Raw genomic sequence first — 26,230 nt, 5'->3', positions numbered from 1 at the left:
TCTAATAATTTACACTTTTCTGAGAATTTTACACTATTTTTTTACTTCTGATTTTGGAGGGTGGTGGGCAGGTGACATAATTTTATTATCTCATTTTCTAATGACTTTAATAGTAGTTTTATACCCTTTATAGCTTTTACCTTGGCACTGCCTTTGTTACTGTCCATTACAACATTCTTGCCTCTGCTGCCATCTTGTGGGCATTACATTTATTTATTTTTTTGAAAGCCGAAAGTTCATTCTTCCTTTGAAAAGTTTTTGTTTTTCCTTTTTGGGATGAGTACATTCTCTTTGGAAAAGGGTTTTTCTTCTAGGATCATAAAGTGAAAACTCAGCGGATTCTGGAAAGTGTTCAGGATTTCCCCAGCTACACCATCGATGAGGAAATGGGGTGACACCTTCCCTTTCATGTCCATCAACCAGTGATAATACTTGCCTCCCCATCCCCATCCCATGGGGGTGCAGCGTGGCCTTTGCATAATGGCAGTTTGGAAGTAGGTGTTGACAACTTGCTACTGAGTGGGCATGAGAAACTGCCTCCGATGCACTTGGAGAAGCAAGTAATTTTCTAAAAAGCTCTTTGCTTGCCCTAAAATTCTGTGGGTCTGTGAGGTTCTTTCTGGCAACAGAACAGTGCTTTATGCTGTTTTGAAGCACCTTTATTTCTGGATTTTGGAGTCCAGGGCAAATGAGGCTTGGAGTCATATACAGTTTTTCTCCCCAGTGAAAGGTGGCTTTGATCTTCATTTTATGACTAAGGTAATCTAATCTACATGATTCTGGCAAGGTGATAGACAAGTGGCACTTTGGGCAAATACTATGATTGTCCATTGTCGCCTAGACAAGGTTCAGTGGAACAGCCTGTAGATTAGAAATGCATGTGAGTTTAGGAGGAACTCACACACATTCCTCTTACCTGCTTTCCGTCAACTTATCTTGAAATGATCTAGTCAGCAACCTAACGAAAAGACATGCCCAAAGGCCTAAACCCCTAGGCTATTCTGAGAGGTCCTGGTACAACTAATTCACAACACTCCTGGGCTTTCACATCCCTCCTACCCCGCCCCAGTTCTAGTGTTTAGCCAGTGACCTTGGGAACCCTGGCCACTTTTAAAAGTGGGATCTACAGTATTAAATGGGAAAGACCTTTTGTGGCTTAACCTTGGTTTTGCTCCATCTTAAGAAATCACATGACTTTAATAAAAACAGCATAGGGCCTATTGATTCAGTTAAGTGTTAAAAAAAAATTAGACTGTACTTCAAGGACCTCTCACCACTTGAAAGAGATTGCCTAACTTTTTTGCTGTGCTTGGCTAAATACATTCTGATTCTGATTGTGCCCTGAGGAATTTTAGATTTATGGGGTAAGGTATCTTTTTCATTGCTTGGAGCAGGAATCTGTGAGCCTCAGTTCTATTTCAGTTGAGCCCTATTCCAAAATACAGTCTTCTGCCTGCTATGGATATAACAAAAATGTCCTCATAAAACAGAAAATAAGGATATTCTCTTTTTTACATTAAAAAAAAAATAGGGGGGGGGAGAGAGAAAAAAAAAACTTTATGGGAGCAGTTGTAGATTCAAACCTGAAATTTTCTGAAGACAGCCTTACTGTGTATACAAACCTTGCAAGAGAAATTTAGGGCTTTTTGCCTGAATAGGAGGAAGGAAATGGTCCTTTAAGCCAATATGACACCGTAATTGGTACTCCCCAGGGGGGACCTACAGTGCCATTATGCCAAATGATGCATAATAAAAAAGCAGAATTTATTGTCATCAGTAGAATTTGCTCACTGAGAAATTGGTATCTAAGGACATATTCCTCCAAAATCATACTGTCCTTGTTATCTTGAAACTAGTATGCTCCTGAGAGTGTTCTGTATTAAAATCTCAGTGCCTGGTGGTAGTCAAGTCCACTTTTTTTTTTTAATTAACTTTCACATCACCTCATGAATTTTCTACAAAAACTAAACTTCAAACATACGCTTACAAAATTTTCTTTTCCATTAGCCTCTCTGAATTTTACTCATATTTATTTGTTAACTGTAGAGTGATGTTGTTAGCCTCCAAGTAGTAATATCCTTTTCTTCTGGGTTACAAATGCTGTTTAATTATGGGTAGATAACCCCCAACCCTAACCCCCATGCAATTTCACATATATTTCACAGATATCAGAAACATTTGTGTAAGAACTAAAGTAAGTGGGAAGTCAGAGACTCCAAGGAAAAGCTGTGTGGGGCTCTGACACATAGCTAACAAGGCTCTTGGATTGGTCCTGCAAGTAAATTGAGTTCCCTTTTGGGGTAATTTCAAGAATTCTTCTTTTAAAGCCTTGGGAAGTTTTGGATCCTACAAAATTGATTATGGGGCAGTATTACAAACTTGCTGTGCCTTAAGAAGCCCAAGGATAACATGGTAAAATTCTTATTTTTTTAAAAAGGTGAACTTTCCAGTAAAGAAAATTTGTTTTTCTCCAAGGAAACTACTTCTGGAGACGCAAATTGGCAGCTGAAAGTATTTTAGGACAGTTGATGGACAGGGAGTATTTATTTGAGGATTTTTAAAGGTAACATTATTTGTGGGAATTCTAGCCAAAGAAATGTTTTAACAGGAAAACTTACAGTTGAGCAAGCACTTATTAGAGTGTCCACTTGATACCCACAATGACAACCTAATTCAGAAGTATTTACTGAGCATTTCTTTGTGTTAGGCCTTGGGCTAGGGACCAAGGGCTATAGTCTCTGACCCTGAGGAACCCTGCAGGATGGAGGTGAGGGGCAAGTAAACCAGTAGTCATACAAAGTGATAAGGACAAATAAAATTTTTTAAAAAGCTCTATAGGTGACATCAAATGAGATAATGGCCTGTTAATCAGACTTGTATTTACGCACATTCTTACCTGACTTGGGGTGTTGTTCAAGCCAGACCCTTAAGTGTGAACCGTTATTCTGTTCCATGAGATACGTATTGTTGTTATTCCCACTTTACAGTTTAAGAAGGAAATGCACAGAAAGGGTAGAAACGTGCCTATATCACACAACTTGTATGGGCCCTAGCCAGTTTGACTCCAAAGCTCCGAATCTTACTGAGGAGACAGGGGACTTTTATAATAACGGATAAAATAAACTGCATGACCTCTTTAGCATTCATTTGGCATGTAAGATTAAGATTTTAAGCAGCAGGGAGGAAATTTTATTCTTGCCTAAAAGCTCTGGTATTGCAAATGAGATAAACACTAAGCTTTTGGTTAAGTACTCAGAAGTGTTAAACCTCTACTGCTACTAGGATACAAAAGGAGCCCCTTTCTAGTCCACAAATGATTATATTGAGCATCTACTGAATGCTCTATGAATGATGAGAGTCAGCTTCCCGTTTCACATTTAGGCTGGTGAAGATGCCCATAATAATTTCCACTTAGTTCCCAATCACTCTCTGCCCAGCAGATCACCCCCACCTGGTGTAACCGCTCTCTCCTTGCAGTTTCTTACCCACTTCAGAGCCCTCACCTTGGAGCCCTTGCTCCAAGAATTGCCTTCATGCTTCAGCTATCCAAGGTCCCCTTGCCCTGTTTATCCTCTTCTTTTCTGTCTCCAGTGGACTCTGGGGCAGGGTGACCTTATTAAAGACTCTATGAAACAAAGTTGTCTGTCATATCTTCAGAGACACCTTTCCCTCACCCACCCCCACACCACCTACCCCCACACTGGTAATTGGAAAAAGAACTGTTTATCCACTTCTTCCAACATCCGCGGGAAAAGGACAGGTTGGAGTGAAACACGGCACTGTTTGGGGTGAGCAGCCAGTTACTGTAGTGATTGGATGGTACTAATTCTTACCAGCTAGCTGGCTGATCTGGTTTCTTGAAGAGCGGGAGGTGGGCACATAAAAAAAATTGCTTGTGAACCTCCATTCTGTGTCTCTTTCAACTTTGACATTGTTTTCTGCCCTCTAATCGTTTTTTTCACTCCCAGCTCTGCCGTTTTCCTTGCTTCTATTCTCTGGAATCTTCCAGGCAAGCAGCTGTAACTTTGTATGTCCTCTCTACCCAGCCCCCTCCCCGCCCCCTGGGAAGACTAGGAGAGAGCACCCTTTCCCTGCGGGTTAGGCCTGGGTAGCTGTTGTAACCTGAGAAAAGAAGGAAAAAGGCCAGACCTATTGAGCCAGCAGTGAGCGCCCGGTGGCCGGCCGGAGGATAAGAACCGTGCTCACGCAGCGCCGCCCTCCTTCCCCTGCCCTCCCCTCTCCTTCCCCTCCCCTCCCCTCCCCTGCGGCAGCGGGCCCTCCCCTCCGCACACGGGCTGCTGGGTAAGTGGCAAGATGGCTGCCCTGCATGTCTCCGGCTGATCGCCGCTGCTCCGCTAATACAATAGAGCCAGCCGCTACCAGCAGCCTGGCCCTCTTCCTCCTCCTCCTCCAGAGAGACCAATCCAGCCGAACTCGGGGTTTGCCGTGAGGACTTAACGCTTATCTCTTAAAATCCAGATCTATTTTAACCTCCCCTCACCACCACCACCACCTCCCCTTCCATTTACCATTTTTTTGGATCCCCAGTTGCTCCATCTCGATTTTCTCTCTCTGGATCGGGTGGCTGGGGAGGAGGTGATGGGATCTTGGGACAAGGAAGGTGTTTTGTTTTAATTTTTAGGATTTTTTGTTTGGTTTTTGTTATTTCTTCCATTCCAGAAAGGGATAAACAGCACTTCCAGGGGGAGAAAAAAAAATCATGTTATCAGAAAGCAAAGAAGGGTGAGAGCTTCACATTTCCATGTATCCTCTTTCCCCACTGACCTAGCCCACTTCGTCTTCCTTCTCTGCCCCATGGCTTTCATTCCGTCTTTCGTTTTGGTTTGTTTTCAGTCATTCTGCTTTCCCCTTTGTCCTTCCTGCCTGATTTCTAATTGGCCCCACTTGTCCTCTCTCTGTAGGAAATAGGTATTTTTTGGATAAGGCTTTTCTTTAGATTTAGGGAGTTGAATCTTGTGTTTCTGCGGGGGCCTGTTAGCTGGGGGCACAGTTCCGAATTTCCCCTCCCCCCTTCCTGTGCATCCCTCCCTGCTTGCTCTGGGAAGCTGTTCTGACCTCTGAGTGTCAGTCAGCCTGTCGGCAATGCTGAATTTCCTGGTGGTGATTATCAGCCTGGGAGGTTTGGTTTCCCTTCTGAGACTTAGGCCCTGATCATCTCAGTTTGATTTTTTTTTTTTTTTATCCCAGTGTATGGGTGATAGTGGGGATGAGATTAGAGGTAGAAGTTAGGGGTGAAGACAGAAAAAGGAGAGGAAAATGGTTTATCTGAAGTAAGTCTGGTATTCATTGCCTTAAATGAGAGATAACGTGTGTGATTGGGGGAGAGTGGAAGTGGGTTCTGCATTTGTAGGGGCAAGATGCATGAAGTGGGGGAGGGTGTGTCCTGACTGGGAGGCTGCTCTCTTTATCTCTTGGAAGTTGGAATGAGGGAATGGGAGAAACTGGGCGAAAGCAGAAAGTAAGAACAATTCCTACACCTCTGAGCAGGTAAAAGTGGCCTGATTTCTTCTCTGAGCTTTCATACTCTCTCCAGCAGTTTTAGTTTTTCCGTTTAGATGAGAGAGGGTTCTTGTTGAAGCTTGAACCCTCACCACCCCTAACTTCCCTACAGCCCCCACCCCTACCATCTCTCCAGGTGTCTCCAGATTCTGTGGGTTAGTAGGTCTTATTAAGCAGTTGATTAAACACAAGATTGGGATCATTTGCCACAGCCGTGGTCATTCTTTCTCCCAAGAATCAGGCTTCCCTTAGTTTGTATGCAATTTTGTAAAATACAGGTGCCTGTGACTAGGGGACAGAGAGGCCACAAGGTTGTAGACAAATCACAGTCACTTTTGAGGGACTGGGGGCTGTTTGTCTTCATGTAAGAGTACCTAAGAACAGTTGGAGTCCTGGCCCAACAAATAACAGCTTTATCCCATCTGGGGTTGCTCTGATCTATGCACTTCCCCAAGGAAAACTTTCCCACTTTTCCTGAGGGCGGGGTGGGGGGGATCTCTCATCTGGTGTGAAAAGCAGCTCTCCCAGCCCATCCAAGAGATGAGGCATGGAGGTTTCCTGATCCAAAACCTAACATTTTGTTCTCTCTTCCCCTTGGTTCTTTCCTGCTCTTCTCTCCCAACCTCTCCCCATACTGGCAGTGAGGAGAAGGAGGAAGTGACCATGGATACAAATGAAAACAGACCTGAAAATGAGGTGCCAGAGCCCCCCATCCCTGTTGCAGACCAAGTCAGCAATGATGACCGCCCGGAGGGCAGTGCTGAGGATGAGGAGAAGAAAGAGGTAAATCTTCAAGCTGCCCATTGGGTGGGAGGAAAGGAGTGGACCTAGGGGAAGGAGTGGACCACCCTGGTGATCCCTTGTCCACAGTTGGATAGCTAAAGAAGGGGATAAGCAGAGACTCCCATCAGAGTAGGGCCAAGGGAGAGTTCGCTGGTTTAGCAGGGGAGACCCCTTGTGATGGGGACAGGGCTCATTATTTCCCCTTTCCTTGATGGGGAAGTAATGCAGTCCAGACCCTGGAAGTTTGTAACTAATGGGAAAGTCAGTTAATGGCCCTTTATCTAAGACCTGGGCTCAGCTTTCCCTGCCACCTTCTCCAGCTTTTCCCTGTGGGAACTCCTTTAGCTTTCCCTCCTTTTAAAAAGTCTGTTACAGCTAAACGCCATCTAGTGGGCTTTGGTGGTTCTCAGCTGACCAGCCATGCTGAGGAATTTTTGTTTGTCATCTGCCCCCCAGTGGTCTCATTGCAGAGATGTAGCTACTTAGAACCCACACCTGGGTTGATCCCAAAGGCCCCTTCTCCACTTCTGTGACCCCTCTACCTCCTTTTTTGTCATATATATTATCCTCCATCCAATTCAGGGGCCTCCTCCCATCAGAGCCAGCCAAGTCCACCTGGCTCTTAAAGTAACAGAAAGAATTAGCTGGGTTTGGGAATGGGGTAACAGGGTGGGAGGGACTGTTGTGTGTGTAGCCTTTCTTTGGTGTGTGTTGCGGGGGGTGGGGCCGGTGAAAGTGATTTGATGTGCAGAATATTATTTATTACAAGGTCCTTCTTAAAACTTTGTCCAAGTACCTCATGTACGATAATCCGCCCGTAAAATATAACCCTGCCCAACTGGCCAATCGCTGATGCCGCCTCTTCCTCTGGACCCACCCGCTGCTACTGAGCTGCCCAATCAGAGCCGAGTCTGCTGTCCAGGTGTCTTGGCCAGAGGGGGGCATGTATATGGGATCCTGTGATGGGCCCCCTTTTGCCTCCCTGCCTTGCTTACATCAGGGGGCCAAGAAGAGCACTGTTCTGGAGAGACTTGTATTGAGAAAGCAAAAAGCATTTGGAAAGGGGTGGACTTGCACCATCTCCCTATTTGGGACACCCCAAGAAGAACTTGTGTCAGTGCTGGGGCGCCTGCCCACATGCCCTTACTCTTTTGAGGACTGTGGGTTACCTCCTTTGCTGCAGACTGTTGGGATCCCTGTCTAGGGCACCAAGACCTCCTACAGAGTCAATGTTTGTGATCACAGTGCCATGCTGTGAAATACCGAGTGGGGCTCTCGGCTTAAGCTGTGACGACTAGGAACCCTGCTGAGAAGTCTAGGGTCTGAGCCCAGGGATTTAATGCTGATGACAGCCCAGCCATGTGTCATCACTTGCTCATCAGATGGACTTTCCTCTGGTCCCTGTTGTCCATGATGAAGGGCAGCATGTTGGTTGCTCCAACTTCTCCATCCCTGGAGGCAGGAGCTCACCCATCCACCTGACTGGAACCACTGTCTCAGCTGGAGTCCCTGAGAAGATGCCACACACAACTCTCAGAAGAAAAGCCTTCTGACCTTGATGCTGAATGTGTGCCAGGTCCTGGGGCTATCACCTTCTACCCCAGGCTGCCTTCATCAGAGGTTCCATGATCCCACTCGGTGAGAGGACCCCCCTCCCCAGTTACAGGCAGAGGAGAAAGGGACTCTGGAGTCATCACCTGGATCCAAGTATTGGGTGGTGGTCTTGCTGCAGCTTGCCACTGGTGGACATAGGGTCCTGCCTGCCTCACGATAAAAGGCCAGGACCATTCCTGCTTCTCACAGGCCATCTCATCAGGGACTGCAAGATGATGCCCCTACAGAGCTGGGACTGGTGTCTCTGCCCCTTTTTCCCCCTGTACCCCTCGCTGAGCCGGCTACCACCAGTGAACTATATTGACATCATGGAAACTGGGCAGCGTCCCCCCACACGTTTCCCTCCCGCCCCCCCTGCGCCCCTGGGAGGACTCTGGCATTGCCGAGCTGACCACCACGCCGTGCGCCCACCTTTTTTGCCAACCCAACCCCCCACCAATTGCACAGCGCCTAGCAGGGAGGGCTCATTCTGATTGGACCGGCGGTTGACTAGATACAGTACACAGTGAGGTGCGATTGGCTGAACTGAAGATCCCAGGTGTGAGATGGTACCTGGAACATTTGTCATATTCCTAGTTTATTTTCCTCTTTATTTTCTTCTTTTTATTTTATGTTTTATTTTAATTTTTTTTTTTCTTTCTTTTTCTGATTTCTTTATTGGATTTATTTATTTATTTGGTTCATGTTTTTCCTGTTTTAATTAAGACTTTTTTCTTCTTCTCACTAACTTACCCATCAAGAGCAGACTGGCTAGGGGTCAGGCTGGCCCTTAATGGAGACCAGGGAGACTTGGTTAGACTACACAGATGGGGTGGTGGGGGGTGGATGGTGAAAGGGGATCTTATCAAGAGGGTACTTCCCTGCCCTTAAGAAGGGTGGTAGTTCTTAGTTTTTCCAGAAATAAGCATTAAGTCTAAAAATGCTCTATTCCCCTTTTCTCTCTCTCTTCCTCTTTTTGTTCTGTCCATAGTCTTTCTCCCACTGAGTGTTTGGGACAGAAAATTACTTGAAATCAACTTTGGAGGTTTCTGGTCCTTGGCAGAGCCCCTAAGGCTTAAGCCCTGTTCAGAGGAAACAGGAAGGCTTTACTAGAGTTGCACAGTTTGAGTGAGGCTCCTGGGGACAGTCTGCCCTTCGTAGAAACCTTCCTCTACCAAAGACACCTTAAAACTCTTCCGGGCACTTTTCTCAGGGGCCTCATCTCCAGTGGGTCCAGTGCTGCCCTTTTCCAGTGTGGTGGGGGTGGGGGTCTGGACAACCTTGACAGCTGTCTTAACGACTCAGAGCCACTGTGAGTGGATGTCAGCCTGGACATTGAGAAAAGGAGGATGGTTACCGTGTTAAAGTTGGTTTCCTCATGTTTTCCCCAAGTTAGCAAGGAAGACCTAGGAGGCCAGATGACCCAGTTCTGGGCACAGCCTGGGCTTGGTGTCCCCTTCCCCCATAGACCAGTGGGAAAGGACATGACCAACAACTTGGAAGGGCTGGGAGGCTACTGAATTCCTCTTCCAGCTTATTTCTGGTTAAGCTAATACATAGTGTGGTATGAGCTAGAGGATTTTTCCCTGCTATGATGTTTGGTTTTATTTTTTTCTCTATTTCTCTAACTTGCATTGATTCTGCTTCGTTTTTGCCGTTTGCTGCTTCTGTTTTGGTCTCTGTCTGTCTCTGTGTCTCTCTCTCTGTGTCTTTGAAGCTTAAGCTAAGACTGCCCCATCTAACCTCTTTCCCCCCTCTCTGTGGGGTGTGTCTCTTTCTCTTTTTTCCCCTTTTCTTCTCTATACAGAGTTCGCTGCCTAAATCATTCAAGAGGAAGATCTCCGTTGTCTGTAAGTCTAGCCCCAAATCCCTGATAAAGGCCAAGAATAGCATAAAAACCAGAGTTCACAGAGAAATAAATTCCCATTCTCTCTCAATGGCATTCTTGGGTCACCCACTCCTGCCTCATGACCTCCACACAGCAAATCTACATCTTTTTGTCATATGTAGGGTTCCATTTTGAAACTCAAAACAGACAATCCTTGTCATTTTTCCCCAGTCACATTTCTTAACTCTAGTGAGGTAGATTGTGAGATGTTTCACCATTTCTTATTTAGTCCTACATGTATTTAGGCTTTCAGGTGTCTGAACTCTCAAAACCAGGAGTTGGTTTGAGGGAATCCTATATAGTGATTACCAGTTTATGCCTTATTCTAAGAGAGTATCTGAGGAAAAGAGAGTGCCCCACACTTCAAACAGTAACATGTTTAATGTTTTTCCAATGAGGAACTCTAAATTGACAAAAGTGTAATAGATCTTTATAACTTAAATGTCAATCTGTAGCGTGAAAATTAACCTAAAGCATAATCAGATCACATCATGATCTTAACTTAGACTTTAGTTATGGTTTTGTTTTTGTTTTTCTGCATTACCATATCCTCCTCAATCTTTCTTCCCCAGAACTTTAGATATTTCTACCACTAAAAATTTAAACTGGTTACTCTTCCTTGTTGCCTTCAGAGATGAGTAGCTTTCATTTGTCAGGAAGTGGCTCCAGTCCTTTTATTTTGAAGCATGGTTTCCCCAGTCCCCAAATATAAGTTCCTTAAGTTAACGTTTTACTAAAATTCTAATTGAAGGCTATCTGGGTGTTGTACGAACCAGTGGAGGGCCTGAGACCATCTAACTTTTGGGTCCTATTTCTTGGGAACAGCAGCTGCCAAGGGGGTGCCAGGTGGAAACAGTGACACAGAGGGGGGCCAGCCTTGTCGGAAGCGGCGTTGGGGAGCCAGCACAGCCACCACACAGAAGAAACCCTCCATCAGTATCACCACCGAGTCACTCAAGGTGAGGTGAGGTGGGAGGAGCCAGGGAAGGGAGGATGAGACACATTGAGGTGGGAGTAGACATGGGCCCAGTGTAACGGGGTGGGGGGTATCTGTGTCCCAGAGCCTCATCCCCGACATCAAACCCCTGGCGGGGCAGGAGGCTGTTGTGGATCTTCATGCTGATGACTCCCGAATCTCTGAGGATGAAACCGATCGCAATGGTGACGATGGGACCCATGACAAAGGGCTGAAAATATGCCGGACTGTTACTCAGGTAAGGCTCCTTCACCCCAGTGTTGAGGGAGGGATTAGTGGAGGCAGAGCAGGCAACCAAGGAGCTATGATGGAGTCTGCAGAGAGTTGGGTTAATTGGTCCTTTTAGGAATCAGTGGACTACTAAATCCAATCTGTTGCCTGTAATAAAGTTTTATTAGAACACAGTCACACCAATTCATGTACTCTTGTCTGTGGCTGCTCTGTGTTATAAAGTCAGTTGAATAGTTGCAGCAGAAACTGTATGGGTCGCAAAGCCTAAAAATATTTACTATCTTAACCCTATGCAGAAGAAAATCTATGGAACTCCTGGCTTAGTTTTCCTCATGACAGAGTTGAGGCATTAACAATCCCAAGATGTGGTGGAGGTGAACTTAATGATGAAATCTTCCCCTAGTGGAAGACACATGCTGGGTCAACTGTACGGCCCTCTCTCACAGGAAACCAGAGGCTGAAAAGAATATGCTAGTGTTTAAGAATCCCTCCACATCTGATTCTTTATAGGTAGTACCTGCAGAGGGCCAGGAGAATGGGCAGAGGGAAGAAGAAGAAGAAGAAAAAGAGCCTGAAGCAGAACCCCCTATACCTCCCCAGGTTTCAGTAGAGGTGGCCTTGCCCCCACCTGTGGAGCATGAAGTAAAGAAAGGTGGGTGAACCACTCATGAGTGAAACAGTGCAACTCCCCCAATTCCCAGAGCACTTTGTTTGGACTTCTTTTAATGTTTTCCAGCTTTATATAGTATTTTATTTATCTGTCTTTCTCTAGCCCTCCTAAGTTATTAAGCTACTTGAGGGCTAGTTTTGACTCGGTATAATCTTTGAATCCCCTTAATGAGATTAGCCTAGACAATACCTTGCACATTATAGGTGCTCAACACATTTAGATGGAAGAGTAACTCCTGAGTCCAGAAAAGTCATGTTGTCCTGGTCCTTGTGGCTCAGGTGGTTGAGTGCCGTCCCATGTACCAAAAGGTGGGCACATGCCCGGTTTGCAGGCTTGATCCCCAGTAGGGGGCATGCAGGAGGTAGCCAGTTGATACTTCTCACATCTATGTTTCTCTCTCCCTCTCCCTTCCCCTCCCTCCCTCTCTCTCTCTCTCTCTCTCTCAAAAAAAAAAAAAAAAAAAAAAAGCCATGTTGTTCCCTACTGAAAACCATTTGTGTGCTCTATTTGATAGTGACTTTAGGAGATACTTTAACACGACGTTCCATTAGCCAGCAGAAGTCTGGAGTTTCCATTACAATTGATGATCCAGTCCGAACTGCTCAAGTGCCCTCCCCACCCCGGGGAAAGATCAGTAACATCGTGCACATCTCCAATTTGGTAAGTTATTTTTCCCACAGTGCAGACGTGTTGAGTTTGAGCTTTGGACTCATACTTCTTAGGGTCAACTCCTAAAGAGACAGATTGAACAAGTTACTTAACCCCACAATCTGTCTTTTCATCTGAAAAATGGGGAGAAAAAAATATCACCTTGTAGAGTTTTCTTAGAATTTGCAGAAGGGCTGGCATATAACGCCTTAGGGAGTGTTACCGTTCTTCTCACATTACTACCAGAGGATTCCTCACTTCTGTGCCCTCAGCAAACTTTGAAGCTGTACTCCTGTGACAGGGGCTTGGGAAATCTTGGTATTAGTTATCTGAGTATTGTTCTTCCGCTTTGGTTGGCAGGTTCGTCCCTTCACTTTAGGCCAACTGAAGGAATTGTTGGGACGTACAGGAACTCTGGTGGAAGAGGCCTTCTGGATTGACAAGATCAAGTCTCATTGCTTTGTAACGGTGAGGAGCAGATGAAGCTCTAGGTTATGGCATGTTTCTTTTTGTGACCAGTGTGACAGGTTTGAGGGCATTGTAGCAAGTGGGCGAGGTTAAAGGCCTTTTATGACCACTCTGCCTTCTCCCTTCCCCCACCAGTATTCAACAGTAGAAGAAGCGGTTGCTACTCGCACGGCTCTACACGGGGTCAAATGGCCCCAGTCCAATCCCAAATTCCTTTGTGCCGACTATGCTGAGCAAGATGAGGTAAGACACTGAGGTAAAGGCAGGGGAGGCCATCCCCTCCTGAGATTCCTTTCTCTCTCCTCCTCCTATTTGGTTCCTTTAGTTGAACCATGGGCTCCAACACCTCTGTCCTCTGGTACCTAGGCTCCTTCTGTGGGAGTGATGTCACCTCCATCCTGACTGTCCTTGTCCCTCCTCTACTCACAGCTGGATTATCACCGGGGCCTCTTAGTGGACCGTCCCTCTGAAACTAAGACAGAGGAGCAGGGGGTACCACGGCCCCTGCACCCTCCACCCCCGCCCCCCGCCCAGCCACCACAGCATCCCCGAGCAGAGCAGAGGGAGCAGGAGCGGGCAGTGCGGGAACAGTGGGCAGAGCGGGAACGGGAAATGGAGCGCCGGGAGCGAACTCGATCAGAGCGTGAATGGGATCGGGACAAAGTTCGAGAAGGGCCCCGTTCCCGATCACGGTCCCGTGACCGCCGCCGCAAGGAACGTGCGAAATCCAAAGAAAAGAAGAGTGAGAAGAAAGGTACTTAGCTGTGGGGCACACATATCCGCTGGTACATGGCAAAGGGACCCAAGTGGGATGGGACACGGGGGCGCTATGCGTCAAGTCTGACTCATTTTCTTGCATCTCAGAAAAAGCTCAGGAGGAACCACCGGCCAAGCTTCTGGACGACCTTTTCCGCAAGACCAAGGCAGCTCCCTGCATCTACTGGCTCCCCCTCACTGACAGCCAGGTGGGTGCTGGCCTTCCTGCCCTGCTCAGCTGCAGCAAGGCTGGGGCCCAAGGAACCGCCTAGGGCAGTGAGGGGCAACCTTTGGAGCTTGGTGTGTCAGACTTCGCCAAAAAACTGAGCATAACTCGGTAGTGTGTCACTTTGAGGAAAAAACATTTTGCAAATGTTTCATCCTCAGGAGCAGCAAATGTTTCATCCTCGGCATGCGGCCGCCTCAGCGGCCGCATGTCTTCAAAAATGGCCACACGTGCTGACACACGTGTCATAGGTTCGCCATCACTGGCTTAGGGTAATAAGGGAGGAAACTGAGCATCACAGAAAGAGGCAGTTTTAAGAAACCGTTGATGAGACTGCCCTGTAGAGAAGCCAAACCTGAGAGTGTGGAGGGAGACACACAGACAGGAACTGTGTGCACATATCCTGGGAAGCTGGCTGTGCCAGTTGTGCTTCTTAAAAATTAATTTCAGGTAGCAGAGAAATCTGTTGTATAAACTCACCCATTTCTCTGTTTTAATATGTAGGGTTTTTGCTTTTTAAATTTGTTTCTTTGTAACAGGCCTTTTGGGAATTTTAGGTTTATGCCACTCAACTAAAGAGAAAAGAGATTTGTTCACATATAGGCAGCTAGGGAAATACCGGAGGCCAGGTATGGATGGTGCCCACTACCTGCTGTGAATGTAAAAGATAAACACTTGGAGGAACTGGGGCTCTGAGACAAGGACAAATGTCATTGCTGTGCCTCCTCCCCCCCCCCCCCCCCCACACACACACACATTCTTCCTGCTTAACAGCAAAGCCAACAGTGACCCTGAGCGAGGAGTGCCTGGTCTGGGTGCAAATAGACAAAAGCAGGACTGATGTGAGCTGGACTGAAATGCCTGTTGCCTTTCCTGCCGGCTGCAGATTGTTCAGAAGGAGGCAGAGAGGGCTGAACGGGCCAAGGAGCGGGAGAAGCGGCGGAAGGAGCAAGAAGAAGAAGAACAAAAGGAGCGGGAGAAGGAAGCAGAGCGGGAGCGGAACCGACAGCTGGAGCGAGAGAAGCGGCGAGAGCACAGCCGAGAGCGGGACCGGGAGAGAGAGAGGGACCGGGAGCGTGACAGGGGGGAGCGTGACAGGGATAGGGAAAGGGAAAGGGACCGGGAACGAGGCAGGGAGAGGGACCGCAGAGACACCAAGCGCCACAGCAGGAGCCGGAGTCGGAGCACACCTGTGCGGGACCGGGGTGGGCGCCGCTAGCTGGGAAAACAGTAGGGAGAGCTGCAGGCATCAGCCACCCTGCCCCGGGGTGGGGGCTCCAGGCCACAGAGGGGTAGGTACAGTCTCTTTTCATGCCATTTGCCCAGTGCTGAAGTATGGCTGCCACCTGTCCCCGCGTACCAAATGGAGCAGTGGCCATCTTCCTCCCCTGTACCCCATAACCTATCTCGGGATTTAGCCCTCCTCTCATTTCCCATGAAGTCTGTGAGAGAGAAGAGAGCTAGGTTAGAGAGGGAGGTGGTGGCCCAGAGTTGGGGCACAGCCAGGAGCCCCAACTTTTTTCATTTTTTCTCCATCCTGTTCACCACCTCTTTTGGGTACTCTCACCCCCTCTTGGGAACAGCTGGGGCCAGGACTGGGTCACCTATGAGCTGAATCAGCATCTCCTGAGTCCCAGGGCCCCTGCAGTTCCCAGTCTTTTCTGTCCTGCAGCCCTTGCCTTCTGCCCACCAGTTTCACTTTATATCCACCTTTTCCTTTTGTTCAATTTTTATTTTTATTTTTTTTATTATTAAATGATGTGGTCTATGGAAAATAATAAAAATCTGACTTAGTTTTAACTAGTGTGTGAGTGGCTTTCCTTGGGTAGGGCCCTGGGTGACAGCCAAATTGTGGATTTTGGCCGGAGCCAGCATAGCTTTTGCAGACTGCTGCTTCCCAGAACCGGACTAACCGCCTCCCTCCCTGCCTTGGCTCTAACCACACCACAGATAGGGGCTACCTCACTGCGGGGTAGAGGGGAAGGCCCCCTAGTCCCGCTGGAGGCATTTTGGTCACCTGCTTTTCACCTTCAAGGAGCCTCCCACAACTGCCGCCAGGGGGCGGCAGCCGCTCGCTCGGTAGGCGCCTGTTAATGAGCTTCCCAAAAAGGCTCCACTCCCCACCTCCGTTCCCGCCAGTCTGTGGTGCCTTGCTTCCTGGGCCCAGCCCGTGGACTCCCTCGACCTTAAGGCCATCCTGAAGCGCACCCCAGCAGGCTCGCTACCGTGTCCTGCACCGGCTCCCCAAATGACGCCGCCTTACGGTCAGGGTCCATACCCGCCCCCGAGGCCGGTCCCCGCGAGCGCCAGCGGGCCTCTCCGCAGTGGCCCCTAACTCCCCTCCTAGCCTCCAGCTCGCCCCACGGCCCCGCTGTGGGGGGCATGCGGCCCCCTTGGCACTCGGGTGCACCCTCCCGCCAGCTCTGGGGACCTGGCCAGGACGTCCACCCAAGTGCCTCGCTGCGGACCCGGCCCGGGAGGGGTGGTGCATCTGTATGCGCCCAGCGGCCTGGCGGCGCCGCCCCCGCCCCCGCCGCGCGGGCCGGGCTGGCCGGGGAGGGTCGGAGGCTGGGCTCTCCGCTCCCGCGCGGCGCGGAGCTGCCTCGCTCCTCCGCAGGCGGAGCCTCCTTCCCCCGCCCCCTCCGTCTCGCTCCCTTGTTCTCGCCGGGGCCGCTCAGACCTGCAGCGGAGCCGCGGCGCCCGCTCGGATCGGCTCAGGCTGCGCCCCGGAGCCCCCGGGACCCGGCAACGGGGGCGAGCGGGGGTGCTCCCCACCGGGCGGGGCCCTTCGACACCGCCAGGTAAGGGCCTGTCCTGGAGCCCGGGGTCGGGGGTCCGCGGAGGGGCAGCAGGGGGCCCGCAGTCTGCGGTGTCTTCAGAGCAGTGCGCTCCGCGGCTGAGAGCCTGCTGCCGGCTCCCTTCTCCCGCGCTCTACCTCTTTCTCTTCTTCCCTCGCACCTCCCGCCCTCTTTTTCCCATTTTCCTCTCCCTTGATGTCTCTTCTCTCTGCCAGTTTGCCATCTCTGTCCCTTCCCTGTCTCCCCAACCCTTCTCTCTCCCTCTTGACCTGTCTTTCCCCATCTCCACTTCCTCTTTGCCTTTTTCTTCCTCTACCTTAGTCTCTCCTTTCCTGTCTCTCTCCTCTCTTTTCCCGCTCTCCTTCCCTTCCCTTCCCTTCTTCTTTCCCGCTCCTCTCCCCTTCCCACTATCCTGTTTCCCACTCTATTCCTTTCCTCCTCGTCCCGCCTCCCTCTCTGGCCCCCGGCTTCCCTCCGGCTTTCCTCTTCCCTCGGGAGGGGAAGGATTATCAGGTGTGTGTCTGCTCCCAGGGAGGATGGAGGCAGCCACAGCTACCTGCGGGGAACCCCCCTCCAGGACAGAGGAAGGAGATGGCCGTGGGAGGGTCCTCACTCCAGCTCCCACCCCGAAGCCCCTCCTAGGCTCCCCCTCCCAGAATGAAGTCCAGGCGGCCTGGTCTGACCCCTGCAGCCGAGGCTGACCTGCCTGCCCATCACACACACATGAAGCCCCTCTGCCCCTTCCCTTCCATTCCCCAGACCAGTACCTATGACTCCTGTCTGCCTTCCAGACACCAGGCAGCCTCCTTTGATCTCTCCTTCAGTCTCCCTGCCATTCTGTCTCTGTCTCTGCTGGACAGTCCAGTCTTGGTTTCACCCCCAATCACGCGGTGTCTCTTCCTCCTCCCTAGTCTACTGGCTCTGCCCCCAACTCTACCCCCTCTTCCTTCAGCTCTGGCCCCCGACTCTGCCTCATAAGCCCAGGTCCCTTTCAAGGACTTCAGCCAGCAGTGTGGGCCAGGGGCAGGTTCCTGGGCGGGGAGGGACTTCCAAGGGCTCTCAAGCCTGTTTCAGGCTGCACTCCTTGTGATTTCAGCCTGACCCTAGGCAACTCCACGAATCCCAACCCCTGGGTGGTAAGCCTTTTCTGGGTGGTACCCATCTCCTCCAGCCCCCTGCTGCATGTCTAACATGGAGTTTCAAGCCCTCCCAGCACCCCCTCGCCTGTTTTCTTCCCCAGCTTCTCTATTCGGAATTGACTGGCTGGAGATTTATCAGCGTGGAGGGCTGGAGGTGAATACAGGCAGAGCCGGGTGGAGGGAAGGACCAGACTGTCTGCTCTCTGTCTTCGTCTGGGTTCTGGGCCGTGGGAGTCTGGTTCCGTAGAGCATCGACCTCTGGTTTAGGGAGGGTGACGTGTTGCCTTGACCCTGAACAGCTACCTGTCCTGCAGGTGTGGATCCATGGGCTAGCCCCAGCGCGTGTGCCCCGCTGCCCCAGTCAGCTCATGCCTCAGCACCTGGGGACAGGGAACAGAGCCCTGCCTGGCTAGAGCCCAAACATGTGGGGCCTGGTGAGGCTCCTGCTGGCCTGGCTGGGTGGCTGGGGCTGCATGGGGCGCCTGGCGGCCCCAGCCCGGGCCTGGGAAGGGGCCCGGCGGGGCCCGGGACCAGCCCTGCTGCGGACCCGAAGGAGCTGGGTGTGGAACCAGTTCTTTGTCATCGAGGAATATGCCGGTCCGGAGCCCGTCCTCATTGGCAAGGTAAGGATCAAGCCCTCCTATGGCCACCTTGACTCTCAAGCCCTGCCCTGTAACTTCATCATTTCTGCAATGACCTTGGTCCCTCAGGACTCCCAACACTCCACTCAGTCCTCGACTTAGACTCTTTAACCTGCTGTTCCTGTGTGTGGAGCCTGCTGCCATTTGCCTCTGACCCTTACAGCTGCACTCGGATGTGGATCGGGGCGAGGGCCGCACCAAGTACCTGCTGACCGGGGAGGGGGCAGGCACCGTGTTTGTGATTGACGAGGCCACAGGCAACATCCACGTCACCAAGAGCTTGGACCGGGAGGAGAAGGCCCAGTATGTGCTACTGGCCCAAGCCGTGGACCGCGCCTCCAACCGTCCCCTGGAGCCCCCGTCAGAATTCATCATCAAAGTGCAAGACATCAACGACAATCCCCCCGTTTTCCCCCTCGGGCCCTACCACGCCACAGTTCCTGAGATGTCTAACGTCGGTGAGTACCCCACGTCTAAACACGCAGACCCCACCTCCTCTTCTCCCCTTCCCCTTGCTTTCTGCCCCAGAACCTAACCCTTCGATTCAGGCCTGCTCGTGTCGGGGTTCCCTTCATCTACTATTCTTCCCCTCTTGGCCCTGCCCCTGCTGAGTGGGGTGCCGGGATCCCCCGCAGGGACATCAGTCATCCAGGTGACCGCTCACGACGCCGATGACCCCAGTTATGGGAACAGCGCCAAGCTGGTGTACACTGTGCTGGATGGACTGCCTTTCTTCTCCGTGGACCCCCAGACTGGTGAGGACGGGTCAGGAGTGGTGGGGCGGCCATGGGAGAGGCACCCCTTGACCCAGCGTCTCTCCCTAGGCGTCGTGCGTACCGCCATCCCCAACATGGACCGAGAGACGCAGGAGGAGTTCTTGGTGGTGATTCAGGCCAAGGACATGGGCGGCCACATGGGGGGGCTGTCGGGCAGCACCACAGTGACAGTCACCCTCAGCGATGTCAACGACAATCCCCCCAAGTTCCCGCAGAGTAAGGGGCCAGTGCTGCCACCTGAGCCATCCTCCGGCCACCCGCCCCACTCCTCCCCCAGCCAGGCTCCGGAAGAAGGAAGTGCTGGGGGAGGGAGGAGGGCTGGGGACCTCTCTGAGAATGTCTCCCCTCCGTCCACCCCCAAGGCCTGTACCAGTTCTCGGTGGTGGAGACAGCTGGGCCGGGCACCCTGGTGGGCCGGCTTCGGGCCCAGGACCCAGACCTGGGGGACAACGCCCTCATGGCATACAGCATCCTAGATGGGGAGGGGTCCGAGGCCTTCAGCATCAGCACAGACGCCCAAGGTCGAGACGGGCTCCTCACTGTCCGAAAGGTTAGCCTCTCGTCAGCCAACACGTGCAGACTCACTCATACCCACCTCCTGCCCCCGGGACCCGCTTCTCACTGGCCTAGAACAGGCTCAGGAAGCTATGTTAGAGCTCAGAAACCATGGTCATCCCCTCATCCTTCAGAGGAGGGCCTGGGGCTCAAGACTTCATATATCAGAGTCTGTGATAGAGCCGGGGGCAGACCCAGAGTTACTCACTAAGTCGTCTGCCCCCACCCTTGACCACCGAGGCCACGGGCCCTCTCTGAGGCGGGCTGAGCCCTGGGTGCTTGTGGGGAAAGGACGCCTCACCCTCCGGGAGCCTGGGCCTGCCCTGGTTTCTGCGTGTCTCAGTCACTCCACCTCCCCCGCCACAGTCCCTAGACTTTGAGACCCGCCACTCCTACTCCTTCCGTGTGGAGGCCACCAACACGCTCATTGACCCAGCCTACCTGCGGCGAGGGCCCTTCAAGGATGTGGCCTCGGTGCGCATAGCTGTGCAGGATGCCCCGGAGCCCCCCGCCTTCACCCAGGCAGCCTACCACCTGGTGGTGCCCGAGAACAAGGCTCCTGGGACCCTGGTGGGCCAGGTCTCAGCCACTGACCTGGACTCCCCCGCCAGCCTCATCAGGTGAGTGGAGGGAGTCAGGGCAGGGCCAGGCCTGGGGGAAGGGGCCCAGTGGCGGTCTAGTCCCTTGGGGGGGGGGGGTTGTGTCCTTTACCAAAAGTCACACTTGCCTCCTGGCAGAGGTCTCCCTCCCTGGGGGCCTGGGGCCAGGGGAGGGCTGGAGGACCTGGCTCAGCACTCCCGACCCTCCACCCATCCCCCTGGGTGGATGGGAGAGGTGCCTCCTAGTGGCAGTGCAAGCGGATGGGATGTCAGCGGCCGAGTGTGACTGGTCCTGGTCGCTCTCCCTGGGGTCACTCCCTCAGCATGTCGCACTGACGTTTAATTCTCACAACTGCCCTATGAAGTGGCGTGTTCATCACCAGCCTTTTCAGAGGCTAGGCCCTGTGAGGTTCAGTAACGTGCCCAAGGTCACGCAGTCGGTAAGTGGCAGAGCTGGGAGTCAAACCTGGACTGTGCCTAGAGAAGAACCCCTCTTTCCCCCTCCCAGCCAGCCAGGGCCACAGCACTGAGGGAGGAGCTGGGATCATTCCCATTCTGAAGTTGAGGAAACAGAGGTTAAACCATTTGCCCAAGGTCCCACCGTGGGTCTGGGGCAGAGCGGAGCTAGAACACAGATCCCGGGGTCCCCAGGACAGAGCCCAGAGTCTGAAAGACAGGCAGTGTCTCCCCACTTCTACCTCTTTCTGTCTCTCTCCCCGACCCCAAGGAAACCCAGGCCCCCTGAGTTTCATGACAGGTATTTAATGTTGATGACTTCCCAGGGACATGGTCTTTTAAGGGGACCCTATGTGAGTTATGGTTATGGGTGCATGGGGCAGGAGGCCCAGTAAGGGGAACAGAGGGGAGGGAGGCAGGGAGCGAGGGAGAGCAGCAAGCTGTGGCCCTGCCCCCAGATCAGCCCCGATTCTGCTCTGTCTTCACCAGATACTCCATCCTCCCCCACTCGGATGTGGAGCGCTGCTTCTCCATCGAGCCTGAGGACGGCACCATCCGCACAGCTGTGCCCCTGGACCGCGAGGCTCGAGTCTGGCACAACCTCACAGTGCTGGCCACAGAGCTTGGTGAGGAGTCCTGGGCCCCCAGGAGGCCCTGGAGAAGGCAGCAGCCTCCTGGCAGAGGGACTGTCCCTGAGCGTGGGGGCGGGGAGGGGAGGGGACTGCCATCCGACCCTCCCCCGTGTACTGGGTCCCCGGTCTGGATCACCACCATCAGGCAGGCCTGCTCTCCTAGGCTGGTGGGTCAGCTAGAGCATTCTCCTGACCTCAAATTCTCTCCTATACCTGACTTTTCTCATCTCCAAAGTAAGTGTAACCTCAAATAGCTCCCAACCTCTAAGAATCCCAGCCTGGCTCTGGCAGACCTGCCCTGCGTACTCTGCTTCAGGCTGAAGCCAAGGGCCAGGGAAGGGCTAGGACCTCCTCTGGGGGCTGATAGGGGGCCCTGGTGGCCACTCCCAGGGAAGCCCTGCAGGGAATCCTCAAGGTAGGGGAGAAGGCTGGCCCCTCTCCCGCCCCTGTCAGTCACCAGTCACCACAGCATGGTTCAGCGGCCTCTCTCCGGCAGCTCTGGCCCCTGGAGGCAGGAAGACCCCCTCCCCTCTGTCAGTCTCCCCTTATCACCCCTGCTCACGCCCAGGGTGTACTACATTTGCTGTGTCCCGTCTATGGGAGTTGTCACTGTGGTGTGTACATGTTTGCATGTCAGTCAAGAGCTAATGTATGTGTCTGTGTGTTGTGCACTTACGTGTGAGTATAATTCCATGTGTATGGAAAGTACATATGCTCACATATATATTTACGAGTACATGTCTATATATATATGTATATGTTGTTGAGTGTGTAGAATTACGTTTACATGATTTATGCACATGTGTAATTGAATGTGTATCATGATAGGTACACATAGCCGGTTGTATCTGTTGTTTTATATATGAGTGTTTATGGACAGATAATAATAACTTATTGCTTACTGTATATCAGGCACTGGTTTAGTACCAAATGTAGATTTATTCATTTAATCATCATCACAAATCTGTGTGTGTGTGGGGGGGGGGGGTGATTATTTCCCCGTTGTACAATGAGAAAACTCAAGCAAAGGCGAGTTAAAGACCTTCCCAAGGTCACCCAGAGATGAAGTGATGGAGCAGGGAGACCCAGTCAGGCTGGAGAGTCTGAGCTATGTCCTTTCACCACACTGCCGTCGTCCGTGTTAAATCGTACTTGTATAGGGTTGTGTTTATGTCCATGCAGCTGTGTGTCACGTGGCAGTGCATGCCTGTCTGTCCCTGAGTGTTCCTGAGTGTATGTATAGTGTGTGTTATGGCTGCCTGTGTACACATAACCAGCTGTGTGTGTGTGTGTGTGTGTGTGTGTGTGTGTGTGTTTCCCCTCACTGTCTTTTCACCCTTATAGCAAGTCCTGCTCCCCGCTGGAACCCCAGTATCAACTAGCAGATCCTGAGCCCTTAGTGCAGTGAGGGAATGGATCCCAGCCCCATCCCGTCTCCGGTGTATCTCCAACCTTTAGCCAGGCAGCCCGTTCAGCCTCCTTTGCCAGACTGCAACCTTCAGCTCTCTCTGTGGGGAGGGGGCGGGGAAGGCTATATTAAAGGGATCAGCCTGGTGGGGGGAGGGAGGTTGGGAAAAAAAATTTAAAAAGGGATCAGCCTAGGAGCGGTGAGCACTACAGTGAGCAGGGATGCGTGTATCCCCATTCTCTCTTGGGGCCACTGGCAGTGAGGAGCAAGGCAGGTAGTGGTGGGAGCCACCTGATGAAGGGATGGGAGAAGAGGGGCCTGCGTCTGCCTGTCGTGGCCAGGCTCTGTACCCTGTGCAGCATGCAGCTCCTCCCTCCCCAAGGTCAATTCTAAGTGATACTCATTGCTGCACCACAGCCCTCCTCTGATGGGGCGTGGTGTGTGTGTGTGTGTGTGTGTGTGTGTGTGTGTGTCCTCCCACCGATGCTGGGCATGAAAATGCATTATCTGGACCCTGGGGGGTGGGGGATACTGTACCCACTGTGTACACTGAACATCCACTTCATGTATGTTGCATTTATTTTAAATGCTGAGTGTCCTAATATATGATATGCCTGTGCTTGTGTATTTCATGGCTATTGTCTAAATGCAACCTGTATGCACCTTCTGTCTACCCTTCATTTATGCTGTATGTGCCCTACATGTGGGTTATTGTTTATGTAAATCATGGGTGCTACCTTCCTGTCAAATGTATATTGTGTATTGCACATGTCTTGGGCACTACATGACTGTTGTATGCACTTGGTCTTGTCCCATTCATTGCAAAATGTTTGCTACTTGCAAATTGCCTGCATATGTGTTGCATGTGCATGCCATGTGCTGCATGTGACATCCATGCCCATGCACCATGTACGTTGTGTATGCGTGTGTGGGGTGTATGTGTTCATGTTCTGGCTTCAGATAGCTCCGCACAGGCCTCCCGTGTACAAGTCGCCATCCAGACCTTGGACGAGAATGACAATGCTCCCCAGCTGGCTGAGCCCTACGACACCTTCGTGTGTGATTCCGCAGCCCCTGGCCAGGTGAGCTGCTGAGACAGCGGGGTTGGGACCTCGAGACCTCTGGCTGCCCACGCCATAAAGGCCTGTGTTCTTCCTCCCAGCTGATTCAGGTCATCCGGGCTTTGGACAGAGATGAAGCGGGCAACAGTAGCCGTGTCTCCCTTCAAGGTCCTCTGGGCCCCGATGCCAACTTCACTGTCCGGGACAACCGAGGTGGGTGGCCTGCCCGTGCTGCCTCCCTGCTCCTCTCCATCTCCAGCCTGCTTGACCCCTGCCCGCCTCTCTGGTCCCTCCTCCCAACAGAGAGGAGATGTGGATTTGCTCATGTTGGCTGATTGTAAACCTTCCCCAGGGGAAGCTGTCTCCATGGGCCAGCCTGACCCTCCTGGGAAGGTATCCCAGGAGATGTCGGAACACCTCCTCTCGCCCACAGACGGCTCCGCCAGCCTGCTGCTGCCCTCTCGTCCTGCTCCGCCCCGCCAGGCCCCCTACCTAGTTCCCATAGAACTGTGGGACTGGGGGACCCCGGCACTGAGCAGCACTGCTACCGTGACCGTCAGCATGTGCCGCTGCCGGCCTGATGGCTCCGTGGCATCCTGCCGGCCCGAGGCTCAGCTCTCACCCGCCGGGCTCAGCACCGGGGCCCTGCTCGCCATCGTCACCTGTGTGGGCACCCTGCTTGGTGAGTCGGGCCACAGTGGGACATAGACGTGGGGTCCAGGTCCTCGGGGAGGTGGAGAGGCATCAGGACCCTGGACTTAGGGAAACCCATCCTAGGGCTTACAGGGACCCTGGTGCCTGGGTTGTCGCCCTGCCTGATGCATCCCAGAGAAAAGCTCTGGCCTCGTATGCCTGCCCTGCTGGTCTGCAGTGGCAGTAACAAGCCATAAAAACTGTGTATTGAGCCCCAGCTCTGGGCCACATGTGGCACTGGGCACATCACTCAATGGCATTTCGCTTCATCCTTTTGACAACCCTGCGAGGTAAATGCTTTCCCTGTTTTCCATACAAGCGATCGATCTCAGGGTCCAAGAGGCTGGGACAAGTTAGGCGACTTCCCATGCTCACACAACAAGTAAGGGCTGGAGTCTGGATTCACACAAGTTCACTAGATGTCACACCTAGGGCTTGCCGCCCCCGGGGCCGCGCTGCCTTCTCCGTCCGCCCTCTGCCTGCCCGCTGGCTCACTGCCCCTCCGTCCGCCCGCAGCCCTGGTGGTGCTCTTCGTGGCCCTGCGGCGCCAAAAGCAGGAAGCACTGATGGTGCTGGAGGAGGAGGACGTCAGGGAAAACATCATCACCTACGACGACGAGGGCGGCGGAGAGGAGGACACGGAGGCCTTTGACATCAGCGCCCTTCAGAACCCCGACGGGGCCCTCCCGGGCCCCGGGCCTCCCGCGCGCCGGGACGTGCTTCCCCGGGCTCGGGCGCCGCGCCAGCCCCGGCCCCCCGGCCCCGGCCCCGGCCCCGCCGACGTGGCGCAGCTCCTGGCGCTGCGGCTCCGCGAGGCGGACGAGGACCCCGGCGTGCCGCCCTACGACTCGGTGCAGGTGTACGGCTACGAGGGCCGCGGTTCGTCCTGCGGCTCCCTCAGCTCCCTTGGCTCCGAGGCCGGCGGCGCCCCCGGCCCCGCGGAGCCGCTGGATGACTGGGGGCCGCTCTTCCGCACCCTGGCCGAGCTGTACGGGGCCAAGGAGCCCCCGGCCCCCTGAGTGGGGCTGCCCTGCCGGCCCTGGTGGGGCAGCCCGCACCGGCCCTCTGAGTGAACCCCCGTGCCCAAGCAGGCGGCAGCAGCCCAGGGGCCCCAAGCCTTTTCCCCATCCCTGTGTCCCTTGTCCCTGACCCGCCCCTCAGGCAACCCTCTCCTACCTCCCTCCTCCTGCGTCTTCTGTCTCTCTCCAGGGACCTCTGTCTCTGGAACTCTGTCTGGGTCTGGGTTGTGTGGCTCTGACTGAGTCTTCTGTTCTGTCACTGTGATTCCACCTTCTCCCTCGCTCTGTTTTTGTCTCTGGATTCTAAATCTCACACGTGCTCTCTGTCTCCCTTGCCCCCACACACATGCTCTGTGTCTGTCTCCTGCCACATCTGCCCCGTTTCTCCCTGGGTCCCTGTGACTGGATTTCTGTGTTTTGTCCATCCCAAAAGCAAGAGAAACTTCCAGCCACTGCTGCCCATCTTCCTGCAGGGGATGTTCTGCCCCAGGTCAGTGCCCCGAGACTGTGTGGGGCGCAGGTGGCCCGAAGCCCTCCCCCACTCACTACCTCTAACCAGGCTCTCCTGTCTTTACAGACCTTCCCGCATGGTTCCATCCATCACTCATGGCCCATCCTGGCTCTCCTGGCCTCCGGCAGAGAAAGGAGCCAGCCCACCCCCAGGGGAGAGCTCCAGCACCACCCCCCCCACACA

The 26,230-nt window shown here is 52.7% G+C and overlaps 2 protein-coding genes across 11 annotated transcripts in view; both read left to right on the top strand.

Moving 5' to 3' along the window:
* Positions 1-15,559, top strand: part of ACIN1 (apoptotic chromatin condensation inducer 1) — a 33,200-nt gene extending 17,641 nt beyond the window's left edge. For 6 of the 10 annotated variants that reach the window (XM_008158515.2, XM_028135283.2, XM_008158513.2 and 3 more), the window contains 11 exons: positions 6,162-6,303; positions 9,704-9,746; positions 10,610-10,743; positions 10,846-10,998; positions 11,502-11,643; positions 12,176-12,321; positions 12,670-12,777; positions 12,913-13,020; positions 13,207-13,531; positions 13,642-13,742; positions 14,646-15,559. In XM_008158515.2, the coding sequence (XP_008156737.2) occupies positions 6,162-6,303; positions 9,704-9,746; positions 10,610-10,743; positions 10,846-10,998; positions 11,502-11,643; positions 12,176-12,321; positions 12,670-12,777; positions 12,913-13,020; positions 13,207-13,531; positions 13,642-13,742; positions 14,646-14,978 (1,735 nt within the window). In that variant the 3' untranslated portion in view covers positions 14,979-15,559. Of the gene's footprint in view, positions 1-4,307; positions 4,447-6,161; positions 6,304-9,703; positions 9,747-10,609; positions 10,744-10,845; positions 10,999-11,501; positions 11,644-12,175; positions 12,322-12,669; positions 12,778-12,912; positions 13,021-13,206; positions 13,532-13,641; positions 13,743-14,645 lie in introns of those variants that run through there. The other 4 variants (XM_008158516.3, XM_008158514.2, XM_028135281.2 and 1 more) reach the window with 4 other exon arrangements.
* Positions 15,560-18,118: 2,559 nt separating this feature from the next.
* CDH24 (cadherin 24) lies at positions 18,119-26,123 on the top strand. Its single transcript, XM_008158519.3, has 12 exons — positions 18,119-18,319; positions 18,501-18,795; positions 18,973-19,092; positions 19,162-19,329; positions 19,476-19,663; positions 20,035-20,288; positions 21,213-21,349; positions 23,724-23,845; positions 23,926-24,037; positions 24,258-24,506; positions 25,034-26,026; positions 26,114-26,123. The coding sequence occupies exons 1-11, from the start codon at positions 18,119-18,121 to the stop codon at positions 25,534-25,536; spliced, it is 2,349 nt and encodes a 782-aa protein (XP_008156741.2). The 3' UTR covers positions 25,537-26,026; positions 26,114-26,123.
* Positions 26,124-26,230: the final 107 nt, after the last annotated feature.

This window comes from Eptesicus fuscus, chromosome 5 (assembly GCF_027574615.1).
Source record: "Eptesicus fuscus isolate TK198812 chromosome 5, DD_ASM_mEF_20220401, whole genome shotgun sequence".
NCBI classification, from domain to species: domain Eukaryota; kingdom Metazoa; phylum Chordata; class Mammalia; order Chiroptera; family Vespertilionidae; genus Eptesicus; species Eptesicus fuscus.
Note: the sequence above shows the minus strand (reverse complement) of the source record. Positions and strands in the feature narration are given on the sequence as shown.

What these genes read in the sequence shown, in the direction of transcription:
- CDH24 (XM_008158519.3), top strand. Translation starts at nt 18,119, where the DNA reads ATGTGGGGCCTGGTGAGGCTCCTGCTGGCCTGGCTGGGTGGCTGGGGC. An exon ending in TCCTGAGATGTCTAACGTCG is followed by an intron (nt 18,796 to 18,972) that starts GTGAGTACCCCA and finishes GATCCCCCGCAG; the next exon opens with GGACATCAGTCATCCAGGTG. An exon ending in ATTCCGCAGCCCCTGGCCAG is followed by an intron (nt 23,846 to 23,925) that starts GTGAGCTGCTGA and finishes TCTTCCTCCCAG; the next exon opens with CTGATTCAGGTCATCCGGGC.